The 25,032-nt window shown below is 45.5% G+C and overlaps 1 protein-coding gene across 1 annotated transcript in view; it reads right to left on the bottom strand.

Annotated features, from left to right (window-relative positions):
- The window catches only part of LOC306775047 (receptor-type tyrosine-protein phosphatase gamma-like), a gene marked incomplete at both ends in the record, with an annotated part of 879,186 nt that overhangs the window by 80,253 nt on the left and 773,901 nt on the right, over positions 1–25,032 (bottom strand). Inside the window, 2 exons of the mRNA XM_079265258.1 lie at positions 6,887–7,071; positions 23,235–23,427. Of these exons, the coding sequence (XP_079121384.1) occupies positions 6,887–7,071; positions 23,235–23,427 (378 nt within the window). The remainder of the gene's footprint in view (positions 1–6,886; positions 7,072–23,234; positions 23,428–25,032) is intronic.

Raw genomic sequence — 25,032 nt, 5'->3', positions numbered from 1 at the left:
GCATCAGGCTATAGTTCATGTAAAACACAGTGACCAGGCAGCTTAAGGCTGACACTGTTCTCAGTGGCAGAGCCACTTGGTTACAGCATTTACACTGACAAGGACACTGTTGTGTTGATGATATACCAGTGATTCAATCAACTTTTATTTCAGACTCATGAGTCCATATAGTGTCAAAAAACAAAACAACAACAACAACAACAAACAAATACAACAACAATATATAAAATACAATATGAGGACACAAGTGTAATCATTGCAGTTAAAAAAAAGTCACTCGTTGTTAAAACATACAGACATTTGTTCCAATGTTTCCAGAAACAAGAAGTATATCTTGTGTCACTTTGTGTTGGATCAGTTAAGGCTTTTATAATTACATTTTCTAGATTAGATTAAATGATACACGTAGCACATTCAATAAACACAAGCACACATTTCCATTTTGAGAGTGAAACTGTGCTAATTATAAGTTTTCACAAATGATCTGTGGATTGCCAAACAACTCCTTTCATCTCCATCCTGTTTCAGAGGGAACTAGATATCATGACCGCAACTGCAGCATGGGACTGTGCAGAACATTGTGCAGAGCCATTGCTGTTTACAACAACACTCAGCTGACTCCTGCTCTCACACAGATGGGTGGCAAAGATTGAGTAAATCACAGGGTTTCATGAAAGCATCGCAGGGCTTCGATGTACAGGAGCATCAACAGCAGCTGGTAAACAGAACTTCTGACATCACTCTCTTTTACACAACTGATAGGCACTGTCACTCTATTCATACACTAATACAATACTTTGCTTTGTATTTAAACAAACAGGTATCATACAACAACATGATTACCTCTGCAGTCAGACCACCGACAGCATTCTGTACGTTTAGAATAAGCCAACGTTAAACACCAAAGAGGAATGTGAAATTCTTAGGCTGGGTTGCCCCAACAAGGAATCACTTCAGATTACATCACGGTTTCACTTTAAATCACGTCGCAACAAATTCGATAACTAACTTAAAATAAAAATGAGATTTAAACCTCTCTTTAGAGGTCAGTTTAGTTTATACTTTTAATCTGGATTCAATTGAATTATCTTGCACCAAAACGTTAAACTCCAATCCAAAATGTGATCCACTATTAACTTTAAACATACACTTGTTTAGATTGATTGGGTCAGACTCAACCCAATGATGCTGCTGCTGAATTTCTCTCTACAAATGCAAGAAACGTGTTGTAGAGCTGAACAGGACAATTGGACCAACACAAAGTCTCTCCTCTCCAACTGAAGGCCTTTACACACAGTCCTCTCAGTAATCACCAATCATCAGGTCCAACGATCTATTTGTTTGATACTTCTGTTTATGGCCAAATTGCAAAACTGAGGACATTCCCGTCATCTGTACTTTCCTGAGCTGTGTTTAGTGCTAGTCATGACATCATGACGTCAGCATGCTAACATTGTGCTGTCGACTCTTGTTGCTAAATATAAAATGAAGAAATGCACAGTTGCCAGTTTATTAGGTACACCTAGCTAATAAAAGAGCCCTACAATGAATGTGGCCTTTATGTTATGGTGTTGTTTTGTTTGAGAGGTGTAGATTTCATTTCATGGCTTATGATTTTATTTTGATGGCTGCAGTTTGTGGTGCTTGTTGAGTTCCATTGCATTTTCATCTTCTGTCCAGCATATTACATGAACAAAGGCAAACTCAATATTATAAAGACCAATCATTATAACCCAGCAGCATCACAAACTACACATTGTAATCTTCATGAAGGAGGATTTATTGCAGCACTGTTGCATTTTGGGGTCAAGATCCATCGCTAGAAACGCATCAGCAGCAGAACTATTGTCTTCCTCCGGCCTGCCGAGTGCTCCTCTTTTCATCCTCGCTTCGTGTCTTTCTAGCAGTTTTAGATGCACGAAAAAGTCAAAGTATTCCCAACTTTTCAGCATCAGGTGCAGATAGACAAATATTGGTCAAGTTTTTCTGTGTTGTCGACAAAAGATAACGTTAATATGAATTGCATCTGTTGGTGTCCAGAGTGATAGAAGCAGACAAGCCAGGAGTCCCCTGAGAGATTTTGAGATGCTGCACCCATCTTATTCTCTAACTCTACATGTGTTAACACACGAAATACACTCACTGAGCCTCTCAAGGGTATGTTAGAGATGAGCCTCTTCCCTTTTCTACGGACCCTCTTTGGCTCCACATCAAAGAGGCTAGAGCTAGGTGGTATGGGCCAGAACACAAGTCCAGTGCAGAGTGTTTCATTAAATGGGGATTCTCCATTGATTATGACATGGGGGATGTGTGTGGGATTTGAGGGTCCTAAAGCCATGTAAGTCCCTGTTGTGACCGAGATAGAGGTGTCAATGGAGAATATGAGGAACACAAGCCGAATCAAATGGCTGACAGAAAGAGGGAAGACAAATAATGTGTGGGAAAGGGATGCTGGGGGGAGAAGGCAAGTGGAGGAAGAGCAGGAAGGGAGGGGGAGGTCGATTTCAGAGGGCGGGGTAGTCTCTTGACTTAATGATGGGAGGACAAACTACTTCCCACCTCTCTCCATCCATCTCTCATCATGGCAGAATGGGAGCCGATGATGCTTCCACAGCCAGGGGGCACTCTCATCCCTTTTTTTGCAGCCGTTCCTGTTTTCCCACAGAGCCGGTGGCCCAAGGTCATGCTTTTTGCACAGGCTAGACCCCGCATTCCCTCCAGCTTAGCATTAGTATTCTGCCAGCCGATCGGCACAGCACAATGTAAGGGAATGAAAGCTCCTGTCTGCTCCACAGCCTTCTCTGATAGCTCACTTTAGCTCCTGATGAGACCATTTGTAATGGAATTGATGGAGGATGTTTGTTGGTTTGTGTGTGTGTGTGTTTGTGATCAAACGTTTTTGACCCCAGAGACATTAATAATTATTTCATTAAAACCTCTGCTGACATATTTTCTTATAACTATTATTTTGCCAGAACTGTGTGTATGTTTCTCATATTTTTAATGATGCAATCAGTGCTGATTTTGTACGTGTCTAAACAGTTTGGGTCCAAAGCAAGTTATTCGATTTTGCAAGGACCTCACAGTCATATTTTGATGATGTAAAATCCACTCGATTTCTGAAATAACACACACAAATGCTTCCTCCCAGTGCAACTGCATTTGTCTCTCTGTTGGTCTGGAATCTTCGTGTCATTATTTACAATAAGTCAGACTGCGCCTCTGTTCAAAGTCTAATCAGAAATCAATCTGGACAGTGATGTCTGTACACATGGGAATGCACTAGATCATTCACATATGTTGAAATGTGTGTTGTATCACAGTGATGAGGTTAAATCATAGTCCATTAATCAAGTTGATCAAATAGCATATGGCTGAAGGCCGGGCGGTGCAGCCAGCAATGTATCAGCAGGGAGAGGATGACGGAGGAAGGAGGGAAAGTAGGGGAGAAGGAAGGAAAGGAAGGAAAGGAAGTAAAGGACAGATGAAAGGGAAGAAAACGGATGGAACAGAGAGGAAGTAGTATACAGCAGCAAGTTGTAAAATATGCAGCACTTTGTTATGCGAGTGGGTGTGTAGTTGTTGAACAAGGCAGCCACCTGATCACTGGTGTATGATCAGCTGATCTGGAATCTGGACTATGATGTGACCCCTTTAGGTTGTTCATGACCTGTACTTCTGTATGAAAGCACCCCTAGATTATGAGGCACCATCAAGCACTTTTTACTTCTAAACCCAAAAATCCCTAAAGCCCCCAAAAATCATCATTAATACAAAATCACCATCAAGGCAGAATCTGACTTTTCTCTGAGACAGGCTATATTAGAGACGGGTCTTTGCTTCAAATCGCCCCGCTGCATAATCATATCACTGCAGGATCTTTACTGAACATATGTCTGATTCGCGTTTGCAGATGTTTATGCAACTCAGCCCTTTCTCTCCTCCTTAATGCAATACGTCTACATACAGAGACGGTTGAGCTTTAAAGGGTATGTTACTTAATACTGCGTAGAGAGACTGCACTGTAAGACATGAGGGGACAAAGATATGTATTCCAGATTTATTCCAAGATAAAAATCGAATTACAGCATTAGCCAAATTGAGTTGTTGTCTGTCTTGGTAGTCCGAGCAGGTAGATTTCCAGTGTTTTGTCGCAGCAACAAACCTATATGCGACTACAAGGATGTATCGCTCCATGGCTCAGAAAGAAACAGAAAGACGGAATGGATGGAAAGACAGTGGAAGCCTCACATTAGCTTCAAACTTCAGAATCCATGCAGTTCCACTTAGAAGGTCTCCCTGCGTACATCCAAAGCGTACGGAGGCCTCACCCAAGACTGGATCCCAATATGGTGGACGGAGTGCTGCGCCGGTCCTTCAGGGCTACTACAACAAGCTAACTGTTAGCTAGCAACTACTCCATTAAAAAAGGGAAACGTAAATATAGAAAAGGGAACATTGGACTCTGTTGTAAGGGCCTAAATGCAGTGGATTTGTAAACAGCAATGCGTTAAAGTAGTTCACAATTCTTCTCGAACATGCTGTTGCTTTACTGCCAGTTTGTCACACACATACAGTGGTAGAGAACTGAAGATGACATTTGGAAATCATTATTGGACCAAAGTGATGTCAACATTGCATTCTGCTTGCTGATTGGTCACTAGGACGTCCTCCATTGGAGCAGTATTCTAGGTCCCGCCCCGTTGGAGGACAGCAGAAGCCCGTCCTCCTCTGCCCCCCCCCCCCCCACCAACACCTTCCTGCCCGCCCTGTGGATGCTGCTGTTGAAGCATTTTATGAGGTTCCATAATGGAATATTTTCAAAGAAGAGAGGAAAGCAAATGGATAAATAATACTGAGATTTGGTGATTATTTATTGAAACCAATTACTCTTTTTAATTTGAATGGGCTCATAAGAACAGAGGAGCTCTTATGGGTCAGACTGCTTTGTTACGGACTTTGATGTCGTCATCTCCTCAGCTGGTGTTAACCACAGACCTTATCTCAGGCATCTAACTAAAAGCCCATTCAAAAGAATCCACTGACGTGGAGATGAGGACACGGGGAATGCAACGACGCTAACTGGTTTCCAGGTCTTCGGACTCTGTCCATTCATTATTCAGCAGTTAACACTGCTGCTAGATTGCAGCGTCACAGAGGCAGCGGAGCAACATGGCTGGAAGTTGAAATGAACTCCACTGAAACTAACTTCACACATGGAATCCCTCACCAAGCCTGAAACCCAGTGGCGTGATGAGGCACATGCGTGAAGAGGAACTGAAAGAATTCATTGTTCTGCTGTATCTCTGTGGAATATAGCGCTGTACAAAGATGGCTATCGACAGCCAAGAGTCAGGAAAGTCTGAACAGAGATGCTTCTGCTCACACAAACCAGGCCAAGAAAGTACATCAGACAAAGACTGTGTGTGTGTGTGTGTGTGTGTAAAAAGCTCACTCAAAGATGATTGAAAGCATTGAGCTCATTATATATGCACACATATTTGATATTAAGGAAATGGGATCCATGGTGGGGATGTTATACATGTAGTATGGAACACTGTCATGAGTGTGCACGTGATTTTAAATGCAAAGTTGTTGTTTCATTCAAGCAGTTCCGTTGATGCTTGATGTTAATATCTACCATATTCATTGATATAAGCAGACAGTTATTGTTGTTGAACTGTTTCATACCAAAGATAAAGTTTTATGAATCTGGGTTATTGGATTGTTTATCAGATTCTTTGGTAAGTGACACTCCTGTTGTGATTGCAGCCCCATCTCCTACATAATATGTTTTTATCCTTCTGATTTCATTTGCTAAATATAATTTGGAGGGAATTTAACTGCTGCCTTGATTTGGATTACTGCCAATCGTTAAATTCAGGACGTGCAAAGGGAGGAGCTCATGGCTGGATATATGAAGCTCAGCAGGGTTCCCATCCTTTGTCCCAAAGGCTGCTGATTGCACACAACTCTTCTCCAGAACACCACGCTTTGTTCAGCAAACATCTTCACCTTGCCTTCGTCCGTAACAGTGCAAACAGCGATCGCCCTCCTCAGAGGCCATCCTCACCACAATAACACGATTTTAGGAGCAACAGAAGTCAATCGGCAGCTGGTGGTTCCACGGTTTGCACTCTGTGGCTCACAAGTGTGCTGAGAACTACAGTGGCCTTCGGGTAACGTATGAACACTGGAAGCTGTCTCTTCTGGGCTGCTGGAGAAACATGGCGGACTCTGTGAAGAGGACCTGCTCCCCATGTCGATATGAAGGACTCATGAAAACACAGAGATGCTTAGCTTCAGGCGATCGTACACTATGAGAACATAGTTGTGAATACTATGTTCCATTTCTGCCAATAGATCCCCCTATATCCGACACACTGGCCCTTTAACTAACGTTTCTATGGTTACGCTCATTCTGAGCCCCAGATGGTCTGGATCTGGTCACGAGAGCACTTGGTTAAAGATTGAGAAGTATGGTGCTTTTGATTAATGTTGACCAAATAAACACATCCAGTCTGCCTCTCAGACCTGAATGCAGCAGAGTCAGGCCTTTTCAAACAAGTTTGTACTTTTCAGCTGCTTTGCCATGCAACAACAAGATAACTCACAAATACTAAACAAGACATATTCACACACAGCAGGCTGGTGTCGTCCAGCATCAGAGCTAATGCACCGTTACACAGATTCTATTGGTTATCAGTGCAGACCAGCAACGTGAGCAGCAGCCTCACCTCAGAGCCACATCCAACCCGGTTCATGCCTGACATGGAGACCCACTCTGTGTTATGTGATGTCATTGTTTGATTCAGCACTTCTTTAGATTCAGCATCAGTATCCCTTACATCAGTCTGATCCTCCCACTACCAGCTCCCCGTCTCACCAGTCTGTGCTTGGCGTCGGTGAGGTGCGTCTCCTCGTAGCTGTCGTCGTGGGTCGTCCAGCTGTAGGACACCAGGAAGTGAAGGATGGGCGGGTGGTAGGTGAACTCCGGACGGGCCCAGCGCACCACCAGAGCACTGCTGTTGACATGCTGCACCTTCATGTTGATGGGAGCGCTGCTGCATGCTGGGAGGACGAGGAGGGGGTAATGCACAGACAACGGATAGAAAGGGAGAGGAAGAGAAAACGATGGAAGCGGAGAAATATAAAGGAAGGTTCAAATGTAAAATGTAAGGATAGAGGAACATTTGGGTTAGATGGAGAGATGAGCGAGGTAAAAGAGAACAAAGGGATAATGAACATGAACGGAAAGGGTGGAGGCAGAAAAAGAAGAAGACAGAGAATGGGGAGAATAATTGGTGGAAGACAAGTGGAAGGAAAGTATCAAGGAGGAAATGTGAATGGGAAGGATGGAGGAGGAAAATGATAGAAGGGAGGATTTAAAGAAACCGACAAAGGAAGGGAAGGTGAGACGTGGAGGCAGATGAAGAAAAGAGAGATGAGAAGAGCATGAATGAAAGGATGGATAGGAAAGGAAGAAAAGAAAGGAGGACGGGGGATATGGAAGAAAGGAAGGAAGGATTGGTGTGAAGGGAGAGTGGAGGAGGCAATGAACAGAAAAGAGAGAAAGAGATAATTTAATGACAGAATACATCAGCTCAGCTTATCTTACACATACACTTAGGCAGAGAGAGGGGGAGAGAGGGAGACAGGGGGAGAGAGGTAAAGGGAGAGAGAGGTAAAGAGAGAGGTAAAGGGAGACGTAAAGAGAGAGGTAAAGGGAGAGAGAGGTAAAGAGAGAGGTGAAGAGAAAGAGAGGTAAAGAGAGAGGTAACGGGAGAGAGAAGTAAAGAGAGAGGTAAAGAGAGAGGTAAAGGGAGAGAGAGAGGTAAAGAGAGAGGTGAAGAGAGAGAGAGGTAAAGAGAGAGGTAACGGGAGAGAGAAGTAAAGAGAGAGGTAAAGGGAGAGAGAGAGGTAACGAGAGAGGTAAAGAGAGAGGTAAAGGGAGAGAGAGAGGTAAAGAGAGAGGTAAAGGGAGAGAGAGGTAAAGAGAGAGGTAAAGGGAGAGAGAGAGGTAAAGAGAGAGGTAAAGAGAGAGGTAAAGGGAGAGAGAGAGGTAAAGAGAGAGGTAAAGGGAGAGAGAGAGGTAAAGAGAGAGGTGAAGAGAGAGAGAGGTAAAGAGAGAGGTAACGGGAGAGAGAAGTAAAGAGAGAGGTAAAGGGAGAGAGAGAGGTAAAGAGAGAGGTAAAGAGAGAGGTAAAGGGAGAGAGAGAGGTAAAGAGAGAGGTAAAGGGAGAGAGAGGTAAAGAGAGAGGTAAAGGGAGAGAGAGGTAACCTGTGAGAGAGGTTCACCTATAGTGGCCTGAAGGCACACACATGAACGCTGTATGTGTTATTGTGAATGTATCTCTCTTGCATGCTGACCCTCCATTCATGCTGATGGGAGCAGCCCTGCACTGGCTGCTGCTGGCCACTAGATGTCTCTGTTTGACCAGTGACATCAGCTGGAACATTGTACATGGAGCATTTCACATATCCAGCAGTTTATAATTATTACTGTCAATTCACATTGTACTGAATTGATGCTTTGACTGAAACATAAGACACAGGTCTGTCCCCCCCATGTTTACAACAGTGAAACAGAATATTTCAGTGGTGTACTTTTATAAGTAATTCATGTCAAATCCTTCATATTTGATCGTAAGAAGAAGAAGTGTGAAGGCTGATAGTGTAGCCCTGTGGCTCCACACACTCCTCCCTCGATACACAAGTTACAGACTGATAACACATCTCTTGATAATATTGGGTGAAATTGGTTGCTACTAGCTTCCATTCAGATCATTACAAATATTAACATTTGATATAGAAACATAAAGAGAACTCGTTTTTTATATCGCTAAAGTGGTGCACAATAGTAATAGAAAAAGTGACAAAACAGATTAAGACGATACTTTAAGAAGCAGAGCGGTGAGTATGAACTGATGGAATAAGTGATGTAGAAATATGTACCATAAAGATACTGACTTTTTAGAACAGGTGAGTTTACCCCTCTCAATGTTTTAGTCCCAGTTTAATTCATGCAAGAGACACACAAGCATTAAGAGTATCAGCTTTGATATGAACTTTAAGAGTATTAAGAGTATCAGCTTTGATATGAACTTTAAGAGTATTAAGAGTATCAGCTTTGATATAAACTTTAAGAGTATTAAGAGTATCAGCTTTGATATGAACTTTAAGATTATTAAGAGTATCAGCTTTGATATGAACTTTAACAGCATTAAGAGTATCAGCTTTGATATGAACTTTAAGAGTATTAAGAGTATCAGCTTTGATATGAACTTTAAGAGTATTAAGAGTATCAGCTTTGATATGAACTTTAAGATTATTAAGAGTATCAGCTTTGATATAAACTTTAACAGCATTAAGAGTATCAGCTTTGATATGAACTTTAAGAGTATTAAGAGTATCAGCTTTGATATGAACTTTAACAGCATTAAGAGTATCAGCTTTGATATGAACTTTAAGATTATTAAGAGTATCAGCTTTGATATGAACTTTAACAGCATTAAGAGTATCAGCTTTGATATGAACTTTAAGATTATTAAGAGTATCAGCTTTGATATGAACTTTAACAGCATTAAGAGTATCAGCTTTGATATGAACTTTAAGATTATTAAGAGTATCAGCTTTGATATGAACTTTAACAGCATTAAGAGTATCAGCTTTGATATGAACTTTAACAGCATTAAGAGTATCAGCTTTGATATGAACTTTAAAATTATTAAGAGTATCAGCTTTGATATGAACTTTAACAGCATTAAGAGTATCAGCTTTGATATGAACTTTAAGAGTATTAAGAGTATCAGCTTTGATATGAACTTTAAGAGTATTAAGAGTATCTCATCAGTATCGTCAATCTGAAGCTTCGACTTTCAACCCTGTTTAAAACAAACCGCCTCTGATCTCATATTGACATGTCGGCAGAACTTCAGAGCCATAAGTTTAAACAGCAAAAGTGTGTGAGCGTCCCTTTTTGTATACTTCTGATCTGAGGCTCTCTGTTGTTCATGGTGTAGATGACGTGCCTCTATTCCACTGACGGGAACACTCACTGCTGCAGAACACAGACAGTCCACACAGTATGCAGGTCAGTGTTTCAACGGGACAATGCCCCCATGCACAAAGTCAGGTCTGCACAGAGCCCTGACCTCAACCCCATCCAACACTGTTGGGATGAAGTGGAGTGCCGACCGTGAGCCACACCTCATCACCCATCATCAGTGTGACATCATCGATGCTCGAGTGGCTCAACGGGAGCTGATCGTGTGGAGAAGCGTTGGAACGAGAGTGGAGGTTGTCCCAGCAGCAGATGAATGATGGAATGACGTGTAACAGTTGATGTTGGTGGAATGTCTCAATGTCCACGGACTTCGGTCAGCGTGTCTGTAGTGTAAAGCAGCATTTGGTTACAGGACTCACTGATGGAACAGAGGGAGCAGCGTATCCCCATTGAACAATGCACGTAATTATTATTCCAAACACTGGATCATATTATGCAAATGCAGGTAATTTGATGATGAACATGGCTTGATTGAGAATAGGGCTCACTTGCCTGGTGGAACCAAATTGATTAGCTTGCTCATAAAGAGCTGCATTGGAGTTTCTCTATTCATAACCTGCAGTCGAGCCCCATGTGGCTTAGCATTACTAAAAAGTCATTAGTCACACACACACACACACACACACACATACACACATACACACACACATATCATTTGGAAGTCAAGCCGAGAATGACCTCTATGCATGTCAAACGTATTTAACAGATTATATCAACCTGGGCCCAGTCTGTGCGTGTGTGTGCGTGTGTGTGTGTGTGTGCATGTGCGTGCGTGCGTGCGTGCGTGCGCGTGCGTGCGTGTCTGTGTGTGTGCGTGCATGTGCGTGCGTGCGTGTCTGTGTGCGTGCGTGCGTGCGCGTGCGTGCGTGTCTGTGTGTGTGCGTGCATGTGCGTGCGTGCGTGTCTGTGTGCGTGCGTGCGTGCGCGTGCGTGCGTGTCTGTGTGTGTGCGTGCATGTGCGTGCGTGTCTGTGTGTGTGCGTGCGTGCGCGTGCGTGCGTGCGCGTGCGTGCGTGTCTGTGTGTGTGCGTGCATGTGCGTGCGTGTGTGTGCGTGCGTGTCTGTGTGTGTGCGTGCGTGCGCGTGCGTGCGTGTGTGTCTGTGTGTGCGTGCATGTGCGTGCGTGCGTGTGTGTGCACAAGTTAGAATATTAAAACCACGAATGTTCACAAAGTGCAGTTAAATAAGGTAATATGTTAGAGAAGTAGTCTCCACAGTGAAGTCAACAGGAAGTCCAGCGGATAGGCAGCAGAAGTCGGACGCTCGGCTCCAGTTCACACGCTCCGTGGGCCCAAACACACAGCAGCTCAGAGAAGTTCTCCTGACTCCTTCATGCTCATGATGGCAACACTGATTGACATGTGAGCATGAGCGTTTGGCTGTGCTTCACTCTGCCTAACGGGGGAGAGGAGCTGGAGGCTTCTGATGAACAGAATGCAGTGATGTACTGCAGCCTACAGGGTCCTGCAGAGTTGATGAGACACATTCCAATCGAGTCCGATTGTGTTGTCGGCTCCTCTGGTACTGTCAACCTGTCATATAAGAAGTTAGAGGTGGTGGTGCTTTAATGTTGTTCTGCTGAGCGGCTTCTTGTGCTAAATCCTGATCTGTGTCTGCTGTAAACCAAGAATACACCAAACATCAGCCTGCTGGGGAAACATTTTGCCGCCCTGTCTAATTTATTTTGTAGCCATAGTTGAGTGTTGTGTTTATTCCTTTTAGCCTAGTGGTCAGCAAGCTCATCATCTCAACATCCGATGTTTAAGTGAGGGCCTCACCACTTCAGCACCAGACTAAACACTAACCAGCTGTTCTCTCTGGCTGACAGCATGACGTGGTCTTTCTGGCCTTTCCTTCTTCAACCGTGTGTCACTGTTTTTTCTTTTCTTTTTTCAAGCATACAGTGTACCATAAACCCTGTAGGTTAAAATGAGCTGACTGGACACAAAAGGCCCTTTTCACAATAGACAAGTTGATGTTTTATAGCATTCTTTAGCAATAGTTAAAGGGTAAGAGCCCCAATCAAACAAAAGGTAAATTAATACCTTATATTTCTCTCTCCATGACGTTGTCAGACACCTGCAGAGGCAAAAACAACATGCACTTTTAGTGCACGTGTATTGACATGAGGAATTGCCTCCATTGCAGCCTACAGTATGTACAGTACGCCTGCAGCGTCCTCGCTCAATACTGGACCAATTTCAAAAATGATTATCCCCGTTAGTCTCTTAGAACCTCTTAAGCCCGAGCCCTATTTTTAGGCCTCGGCTCGAAAATTGCATACCCATACTCAAGAGAGTCCAGAACTCTAACTACAAGGTCTATTTTAATAATTTTGATGGTGTAATACAGGTAACACTTGTGAGATGTGTTGAATTGTGTAAATATTGTGTATATGTTGCTGGTTAATAACTGATACACTTATGGCACAGCTCAAATTGAAAAAGTTCCAGGTTCGCCTGAAAAAAAGCACTTGTATTGAACTTTTGTTTTTAAAATAATGCCTGGCTTGGCCTAAAATGATGCCACAGACATAGAACAACACGTTTTACATGTCCCCACAACATATTTTACTTCGATTGAGTGAAGCAGGTCAGCATAAATGGTCTGATTCAAGCTACATTTAGATTTTCGGAACCAGCAGTTGCATTGCTGTATTATAATTGTATTAGTGCTGGGCAAGTTAACGTGTTCATTTTGCGTTAACTCATTAATTAATTAACGCGGACAATTATTTTATTGCGAGTTAACGCATTTTTAAAATTTATTATAATTATAATTTTTCATTTTTTTAAACTGAAAGACAAGAGACAATACATATACATAACAACAAGAGGATGATAAGAACAGTGGGATAAAAGCCAGCAAACATCCTATAGTCAGACTGTCTCATGTTTATCGTTTTGTATTGGAGATATGATGTCCCTTCAGGGTTGCCGTAGAGAAAAGGCGACTTCCGCTGCTCTCCCTGGAGACTACTGGACATCGTTGCGGTAAAGTCAGCAGACACTCAGATCTCTGGTCAACTCAGCAGACACTCACATGTTAGTGCACCTCTACGCTGACATTCACCGTAAACGCATTTAAACGCACAGATCGGGAGCGAGTGAAGGACTTTGAAAGTTAGCGGAAACATTAACGTGAGACAACATCCGGTTTCTTCAGACCAACATCCGGTTTTCAGAATAAGATGCCAACAAAGTATGAATTATATTCACATTAAGTATGAAACATGCTTCCTGCATCTCATGAACCAAATGTTATTGCCCTTTAGTTCATATAGCAGTACTTTTAAAATAAAAGTGCGCAATACACTACTGTATAATCCATTATTGAACTTTGCCATAACAATGTGATTAATTTCAATTAATCGCAAAAATCCATGTGATTAATCGCGCTTAAATATTTTAATCGTTGCCCAGCACTAATATATATATATATATATACTGTGTGTGTGTGTGTGTGTGTCGGTCACTCACTGTCCCTCAGGTTGTGGCATGTTAATACATATTGGGCACCAAGGTTTAACACTACATTCTTTTAAATCTGAAATGTCAGAGTTGATTTATTTAAGTAAATGTTCCTAATTGTAATGAATGTTTCACCTGTCCCACAGTGACCACATGTTCTGTTCTCTCTTGGTTGCAGGATGATTAGTGTCTTCCTTTAGATGTCCAGTTTGTGGTCACTGAGCCTGTACTTGGTGAGGATCTGTCTCTGCTTTCTATCTCTGACAGCAGAGACATATTCTGACTATTCATCAGATAACATTCTAATCTACTTTGGCTTTTAGTTTCTTCTCGCCAGTGTTCCAGATCGGTTTCTTTACATGGCGTTATGTGTTTTACTCTGGTTGGTGTTTGGAGAGCAGTGTTGTTGTGAGACTGGTCCCAGTGTGTCTGAGAGGAGGCAGCTCGTCTCGGCACCAGCTGACATAGGGGCCTCTTCTCTGGGCTCAGCTCTTGGGTTTGGAGGGCCTTGGAGTGGAGGGTGTCTGGGGGGCTGGATTTGAGGTGATTGAAGAATGTGAGTGCTCTCTTTAGAATGTTAATGATCAGTGGGTATCGGCCTAGTTCTGCTCTACATGCATGTGTTGGTGTGTTTCTGTGTAAAATGTGTCTGCTGTTGGATGTTTGTCCAGCGAGTATAACTGATGACTGAGTGGACTCATACTTCACTACCATACAGCGCAATGGGCTGGATGACACTGTTAAAGATTTTAAGCCAGATTTTAATTGAGATTTGAAAATTATAAAATGTTCTCTTAATTGCATTTAGAGCTCTTGGAGCTTTTTCTTTTAGTGCATTTATTGCCATGGTGAAAGTCCCCGATGCTGTTATGGTTACACCAAGGTAGGTATAACTCATACTATGTTCAATCATGTTAGTATTTATGGTAAACTGGTATTTGTTTGGTATTTTATTCATGTTGGTATTTATTTCTCTCTCTCATACGTCTCTGAGAGGCCATTTGGAGGAAAGGACATCTTTGGCCCTGCAGCATGTTGACCAGTTGATGGATGACCAGGTCTTAAATGTGGGTCGGCCTCTGCAGTTGGAGGGATTGGGTGGAAATCAGTCAGAGTACTATACAGGCCTGGCTGCGGTTACACAAAAGGACACAAACACAACAACTGTAACTGCTGCTATTAAGCACTATGCAAGGCAGTCCTCCAATGAAGACGCTAGGAAGGAAGTGACGAGGGGAAGGAAGAGTTGCTTCAAACTGTGTACAGTGTTGTGTCCCCAGCTATCAACACTTAGTGAATGAAATGTCAAGAATATTAGAAAAAACTCTGAAGATAAGAGCTAGGTTGTAGAAAGCAAATGTCTTCTGATGTGAATCATGTAAATGCTGCTCTATGGACCCGTTTAACTCGAGCCCTACTTTTAGGCCTCTGCTCGAAAACTGCATACCCTGACTAAAAAGAGTATAATGCTCTAACTACAAGGTCTATTTGAATAGTGTTGATGTTACAATAAAGGGAACACTTGTGAGATCTGTTCAGATGTGTAAAATCAGTGTATGTGTTACTGGTTAAGAGTAAATGAAGATGGCACACAGCTCAAATTGAAAAGTTTCAGGTTCGCCTGAAAAAAAAGCCATTTTATTGATATTATTTCTTGAAATGAGGCAGTGGTTACCCTATAGCAGGGATTCCCAAAGTGGGGTGCGCGCACCCCTGGGGGTGCGCGAGCTGCCTCTAGGGGGTGCGCGAGAGGAAAAATGTAATGGCGGTGCAGTCCTGTCTCCTAAAAATTACGTTCCCCCAAAACTAAAATGCATTCTCAATTACGTTTTACCACGAACGTATTTTCTCCCTGATTACGTTTGTGTTTGACGTACAAATACGTTTCTCATCAACATATCTTTGCCATACTCTGGTCTGCCTCGCCTCTACCCCGCCACCCACAAGTTATTGACCCGCGGCCTGTTCCGAGGGCTGACAGACCTGACGATCGGGTGCCTCGCAGCGGGGGCGGCTGGAGACCTCGCGTCCTGGCGCCAACGGGTGAGCGCCCGCCACTCGGAACCATAAAACCAAGTCCCGGATTTCACCCGGGGACATTCTGGAGGTATTGTGACCGGGTGATGTGCCTCGTTGCTGGGGAGGTATGAGCCGAGAGTGGCGGGGTGTTATGGAGGTATATATTACAACTCGGTGTTGTTCCCGTGCGTGGATGAGCGCATTTCTGCCGAAGACAGGCGGCGTGTTGTGGTAGTATTCTGACCGCGTAATAGGGAGAAGGAGAGGCGGTGGTGGAGAGGGAACAATGTTAAAGAGATGGTGGAATGTATGATTGGAGAGAGAGAAGCAAAAAAGTTGGACGTGATCCCGGTGTCCAACAACACTGTCGCGCGCATCGATGCTTTGTCCGAAGACATCCTGGCTACATTGGTTGGTCGCGTGAAGAAGAGTGAGTTTTACTCTCTGCAAGTAGACGAGTCTACAGATGTGGCCAATCTGGCCAATCGTACGTTACCTTCGTAACGTTACGTCCGTTACCTTTTCGAAGGCACGGTGCAGGAAGAGTTTTTGTGTTTTTTATCTTGTAAACAAACGCCACGCGCGAGCAAACTGTTCTCTCATTGGTCCGATTTTTATGCGGCTCTGTTGCTTTTTTTTTTAAGGTGTGTGTGTGTGTGTGGGGGGGGGGGGGGGGTTGGGGGTGCGTGAACCCGGTCGGGATGTAGAAGGGGGTGCGTGGCCTAAAAAGTTTGGGAACCGCTGCCCTATAGCATCTCCCAAAGCATAGCACATGTCAACAGTCAGTTTGACTTTGATAAAGTGAAGCATAAAAAAGTTAGAGAGGTTTTAGTACAGAGGGGTGAGGTGGGGTCAAGCTAAATTGTCATTTTGGAACCAGCTGTTCCATTGTAATTTGATACACTATATAACTATATATTTCACTTGTTTTATCACTAATAGTGTTCAATCTATCCAAACACAGCAGTTTGGCTTCATTGTGACAGCCTGAATCCTCTCTGAGCTGTGAAACATGGATCCATCCTCGACTGACTGCTGTTTCCTGTGTCTATGTGAGGCTATCTCAGCCTATGATTGGTCGATTTCAGACACTGGCACCTCCTTCAATGCATCATAGTCCATAGAAATGAATGGGGTTAATGTGGGCTTGATTGACAGAATCGTTAGCCAGTCAAAATCAAAACAGTAAATGAATCTTCACTGCTGATGAGAAACAATCACCAGCAGGAGGAGAGGGTTCAGGCTGCGCTGAGCTCAACTGAATAAATTAGCACAGGAAGTAAGAAAATGACTCATGCTGTTCAGCTGCTGCTGTATATGTTTTGTGCAGGTTTTTCATTCTACAGCAGTACCTGTGTGTTGTGTGTCTGCATGATGTCGGGTTACAAGCCAGGTGAACACTCGCATACATGCACAGATTTCCCTCCTAAGCCCACTCAGCTGTGGCTATGTTTCTACAGCTCTGATTCTCCTCTTTTCTTTTCTCAGAGCCGGCCCTCCTCCTCCTCCTCCTCCTCCTCATCCTCATCTGCCTCTTTGCATCTCCTCTGCTAGCCTTATAGATCTGCTAACAGTAAACATGTGTCACTGCAGCGCTCAAGGACATTCTGAATGAGTACGCAAGCACACTGTGCCAGGAGAGCACACACACACACACACACACACACACACACACACACACACACACACACACACACACACACACACACACACACACACACACAGTACGGTGCATGTGTATGTGTGCCGGTGTGTGTGTTCACATCTAGGTGATGCTCCTCCTTCCTAGTCGACCATATGGAAGTGTGTATGAAGGGAGGGAGGGGACATATCCTGCGAGGACAGTTGACACAGCACAGATGCTATAGGCCACACGCAAGCACTTACAAATACAGAAAAGAACACACATGCACACACACATGCACACACATGCACACACTGCACACACTGCACAATGTGTGGTGTTGTTTGAGTGGTAATGAGGCAGGAGTGGGAGGACGGCTGGTGTGCCTCCCACTGCCTTATGCTAGGGGAGTTGCCCAGCTCGCTGGTGAAATGACAGAGAGCTCGGCCAGACCCCCCACACACACACGCACACACACGCACACACACACACACACACGCACACACACCTACACACGCACACACACCTACACACGCACGCACACACACACACCTACACGCACGCACACACACCTACACACGCACGCACACACACCTACACACGCACCCACACACACACACCTACACACGCACGCACACACACACGCACACACACACACACGCACACACACACGCACATCCACACACACGCACACACACACGCACATACACACACACGCACGCACGCACACACACACCTACACACGCACGCACGCACACACACACAAACACGCACACACGCACACGCACATCCACACACACGCACGCACACACACACACACGCACATACACACACACGCACGCACACACACACACGCACGCACACACACCTACATACGCACGCACACACACACCTACACACGCACGCACACACACACCTACACCCGCACACACACCTACACACACACGCACACGCACGCACACCTACACACGCACGCACACCTACACATGCACACGCACACACCTACACACGCAAACACACCTACACACGCACACACACCTACACGCACGCACACACACCTACACACGCACGCACACACACACCTACACACACACGCACACACACCTACACACGCACGCACGCACACACACACCTACACACACACACACACCTACACACCTATGCACGCACGCACACACACACCTACACACACACACACCTACGCACGCACACACCTACACGCACACACACCTACACACGCACACACCTACACACACACACCTACACACGCACGCACACACACACACCTACACACACACACCTACACACGCACGCACGCACACACACACACCTACACACACACAAACCTACACCCGCACACACGCACGCACACACACACCTACACACACGCATACACCTACACACGCACACACACACCTACACACGCACACACACACATACACACGCACACACACGCATGCACGCACGCACACACACACGCACACCTACACACACACGCACACCTACACACACACGCACACACGCACACACAAGCACACACACGCACGCACACACACACACCCACACACGAGGAGAGAACTATCTAGTTTCCTGTGGGCACATGAACAGCACACACACGCACACCTACACACACACACACACACCTACACACACACGCACACACGCACACACACACACCTACACGCACACACACACCTACACACGCACACACACACACCTACACGCACGCACACACACCTACACACGCACGCACACACACACCTACACACGCACGCACACACACACCTACACACGCACACACACACCTACACGCACGCACACACACACCTACACACACACACACACACACCTACGCACGCACGCACGCGCACACACACACCTACACACACACACCTACGCACACACACACCTACACACACACACACACCTACGCACGCACACACACACACCTACACACACACACACCTACACCCGCACACACGCGCACACACACACCTACACACACACACACCTACACACACACACACACCTACGCACGCACACACCTACACGCACACACTTACACACACACACACCTACACACGCACACACCTACACACACACACCTACGCACGCACACACCTACACGCACACACTTACACACACACACACCTACACACACACCTACGCACCCACACACTTACACACACACACACCTACACACGCACGCACACACACCTACACACACCTACACACGCACACACACACCTACACACACACACACACACACACACACCTACACACGCACACACACACACCTACACACACACAAACCTACACCCGCACACACGCACGCACACACACACCTACACACACACACACCTACGCACGCACACACACACACCTACACACGCACACACCTACACACGCACACACACCTACACACGCACACACACACACCTACACACACACATACACACGCACACACACACACACACGCACACACCTACACACCTACACACACACACCTACGCACGCACACACGCACACACACACACACCTACACACGCACACACACCTACACACGCACACACACACACCTACACACACACACACCTACACACGCACACACCTACACACACACACCTACACACACACGCACGCACACACACGCACGCACGCACACACACACGCACACACCTACACACGCACACACACCTACACACGCACACACACACCTACACACGCACACACACACATACACACGCACACACACGCATGCACGCACGCACACACACACGCACACCTACACACACACACACACCTACACACACACGCACGCACGCACACACAAGCACACACACGCACGCACACACACACACCCACACACGAGGAGAGAACTATCTAGTTTCCTGTGGGCACATGAACAGCACACACACGCACACCTACACACACACACACACCTACACACACACGCACACACGCACACACACACACCTACACGCACACACACACACCTACACGCACACACACACACCTACACACGCACACACACACCTACACACGCACACACACACACCTACACGCACGCACACACACCTACACACGCACGCACACACACACCTACACACGCACGCACACACACACCTACACACGCACACACACACCTACACGCACGCACACACACCTACACACACACACACACACACACCTACGCACGCACGCACGCGCACACACACACCTACACACACACACCTACGCACACACACACCTACACACACACACACACCTACGCACGCACACACACACACCTACACACACACACACCTACACCCGCACACACGCGCACACACACACCTACACACACACACACCTACACACACACACACACCTACGCACGCACACACCTACACGCACACACTTACACACACACACACCTACACACGCACACACCTACACACACACACCTACGCACGCACACACCTACACGCACACACTTACACACACACACACCTACACACACACCTACGCACCCACACACTTACACACACACACACCTACACACGCACGCACACACACCTACACACACCTACACACGCACACACACACCTACACACACACACACACACACACACACCTACACACGCACACACACACACCTACACACACACAAACCTACACCCGCACACACGCACGCACACACACACCTACACACACACACACCTACGCACGCACACACGCACACACACACCTACACACACACACACCTACACACGCACACACCTACACACGCACACACACCTACACACGCACACACACACACCTACACACACACATACACACGCACACACACACACACACACGCACACACCTACACACCTACACACACACACCTACTCACGCACACACGCACACACACACACACCTACACACGCACACACACCTACACACGCACACACACCTACACACGCACACACACACACCTACACACACACACACCTACACACGCACACACCTACACACACACACCTACACACACACGCACGCACACACACGCACGCACGCACACACACACGCACACACATACACACGCACACACACCTACACACGCACACACGCACACCTACACACACATACACACGCACACACACACACACACACACACACCTACACGCACGCACACACACACCTACACACACACACACACACACACCTACGCACGCACGCACGCGCACACACACACCTACACACACACACCTACGCACACACACACCTACACACACACACACACCTACACACACACACCTACGCACGCACACACACACACCTACACACACACACACACACCTACACCCGCACACACGCGCACACACACACCTACACACACACACACCTACACACACACACACACCTACGCACGCACACACCTACACACACACACTTACACACACACACACCTACACATGCACACACCTACACACACACACCTACACACACACACCTACGCACGCACACACCTACAAGCACACACTTACACACACACACACCTACACACACACACCTACGCACGCACACACCTACACGCACACACTTACACACACACACACCTACACACGCACGCACACACACCTACACACACCTACACACGCACACACACACCTACACACACTCACACCTACACGCGCACACACACACACACCTACACACACACACCTACACACACACAAACCTACACCCGCACACACGCACGCACACACACACCTACACACACACACACACCTACGCACGCACACACGCACACACACACCTACACACACACACACCTACACACGCACACACCTACACACGCACACACACCTACACACGCACACACACACACCTACACACACATACACACGCACACACACACACACGCACACACCTACACACCTACACACACACACCTACGCACGCACACACGCACACACACACCTACACACACACACACCTACACACGCACACACCTACACACGCACACACACCTACACACGCACACACACACACCTACACACACATACACACGCACACATACACACGCACACACACACACACACGCACACACCTACACACACACACCTACACACACACGCACGCACACACACGCACGCACGCACACACACACGCACACACACACCTACACACCTACACACACACACACCTACACACACACGCACGCACACGCACGCACGCACACACACCCACACGAGGAGAGAACTATCTAGTTTCCTGTGGGCACATGAACAGCACACACACGCACACCTACACGCACACACACACACCTACACACCTACACACACGCACGCACACACACGCACGCACGCACACACACGCACACACACGCACACACACACACCCACACACGAGGAGAGAACTATCTAGTTTCCTGTGGGCACATGAACAGCACTGAGCATCCTTCATTCATTAACATGAGGAGACGCAGCTTAGAAAGAGACAGGAGGACGTTTAGAGGTGCTGTAGATCAGTGAGTGCTGGAGGAAGTTCAACATATTTCAACGCTCAAGTAAAGTGAATAACTTGCAGTGATATAGTCTCCGTAATATTCATTCGCTCAAGATATTATTTTTATGAAGATGTAACCTTGATGTGTGTATGTTTCTTCCTCTAGAAGTTAAAATATCAAATAAATCTACATTTCATTAAGAACATATAACGTGTCTGAAGTTTCCTTCAATTCAGCACTTAAAAGATCTCCAACATGATCATGTTGTTATTGTTATCATAAAACTATTTCATGATTCATTCATAAGAACCAAATAATCATTTTCAATAGCTAGAGGCAGCAATGTTTCAGATTTTAAACATTTACACATTGAGACGGGTGAGTGTCTCCTCCATCAGTGTAAAGTTTGAAAGGTAAAAATATGACCTCAAAAAAATGAATTGACAAGTAAAATAACTGGTAATTGTTAATTGAGATTCGTGTTGGTGCAGATGTGTCCAGTGTCCAGAGGCTCTGTAAAGACAGCACATTGTCTCTTAACTAGAAGATGTGTGGTGATAAGGCTCAGCACCACTACCGTTAGACGCCTCCGTGCTGTACGGCCCGCTGCCGCTGTCCGTCAGGTCGGGCAGCCAGGCGTCTTTGACTGCTGACTTGAAGAGGTGGCGGTTGTCCAAGCTCTGGATAGGCCTGAAGTTGCTGCGCAGATACTCCACTGACTTAACATGGTCCTGCTGCTCCGTGGTGAAGATGGAGTAGAAAGCCTCCAACTGGTGGCGGCGGGGAGAGCGAGCAGGGTAGAGAGAGGACAGAATGAAAGAAGCAGAGTTAGTTGTTAAAGCCGTAGCAAAGCAACGGCTTTACAGAAAAATAATAATTCAGAGGAGAATATTCAAAACACATGACCAATAATCCCAACATATGAAGAACTCACTCAATATGTATTTATGCGTGAGTAAAACATAAATGAGTAAATATAGTGAAGAATATCACTGGGAGACTTTTGAAATAGTATACACAACATTACAATTATTACAAACTATAAACAAAACAATATTTCACCAGCAGCATTGAGAATTCAAAATGTTGACGTTCATAGTTTTTTCTTTTCTGAAAGTGTTAATTAACGTGAATATGAGAGGATGGATAGCAATCTGCAGGTCAATGTGCAAGAGCCAGAAAAGGATTAGCTTAGTTTAGCATACAGACTGGAAGCAGGGGGAACAGTTAGCTTGCTCTCTCTAAAGTTATCTGTAAATAAAGAGAAAATACAAAAATGTCTATTTGTGGTTTGAGGTAGAATTATGAATGCCAGGAAGACACTGCTCCCTGCTTTTGTTTGCCAATATACCGTTTGTGTAACAAATTAGATACAAAGTCTTATGTGCAGCTTGCTTTTGTGCAGTTTAGAACTTTTTCCCAGATTTCAGTTTTCCTGCTAAGCTAAGCTAAGTGTTGTACTATTCTTTAAAAGAAGGTGCATCTTTCAAGTCCAAAATTTGACAGAATGTGAAGATAAAAGAAAACACAATAAAAACTTTGACTGGTTAAAACCAGTTAAAGCCAATGTCTCTCCCATGATCGCAACCCAGAAACATAATAAAGTCTGTGTCATTGTAGAAGTTCAGTAAAAGCAGAATGGAATGACACAAAGACACAGAGATTCATATTGAACTGGTCATTAAACAGTCAAATACCAAAATATAACAATTTACTAAGGTGCATTTTGGCATATTCAGATAATTCTAATAAGCAGCTTCCAAAAGAAGTCACTTTTCCAGCCTTTAAACCAAACAATTCAATCACAGGGAAGCGAAGTCTCCGGGGGGAGAAGTGGCCCTGAGGGTTTCCAACCAAAAGGTCTCTCACCAGAGGAGATGTTTGAATTTGTCAACTGCCAACCCGTCAGCCAGACCTGTTACTTCAAACACATGCACTTTCAGTGAGTGGCCTGCATCTCTGAAGTGCTGTCCCTGAGGGTAATTGCGATTTTGGAGTTCTGATTGCATATTCATGTTCTGCCAGTCTGTGGCATAAAGCAACCACAGACACACTCCAAACGGCCTTACAAATAGTTTTGGAGTCGGGCAAGTCCTTGAAATAGTCAGTGTTCTGATAAACACACTTGTTGGGAACGTAAAGGAGCGTGTTTGGGTTATCAGCATTTAAGAAACTGAATTCTTGACATCAATAGAATTATTAATGTATGTAACAATTATTAATGATTATTAATAACAACGGGGCACCACCCTGCGAACAGGGACCAATAACCAAACGATAAAACTAATGCTGCGTTCACACCGGTCGTGTTGATTTTTTGACGCGCGTCGAGATTACATACAAAGTCTATGCACAGACGCGATGAGACTGGCGCG

The sequence above is a fragment of the Melanostigma gelatinosum genome, assembly GCF_949748355.1.
Source record: "Melanostigma gelatinosum genome assembly, chromosome: 3".
Lineage (NCBI taxonomy): Eukaryota > Metazoa > Chordata > Actinopteri > Perciformes > Zoarcidae > Melanostigma > Melanostigma gelatinosum.
This window is presented reverse-complemented; position numbering and strand designations above follow the sequence as displayed.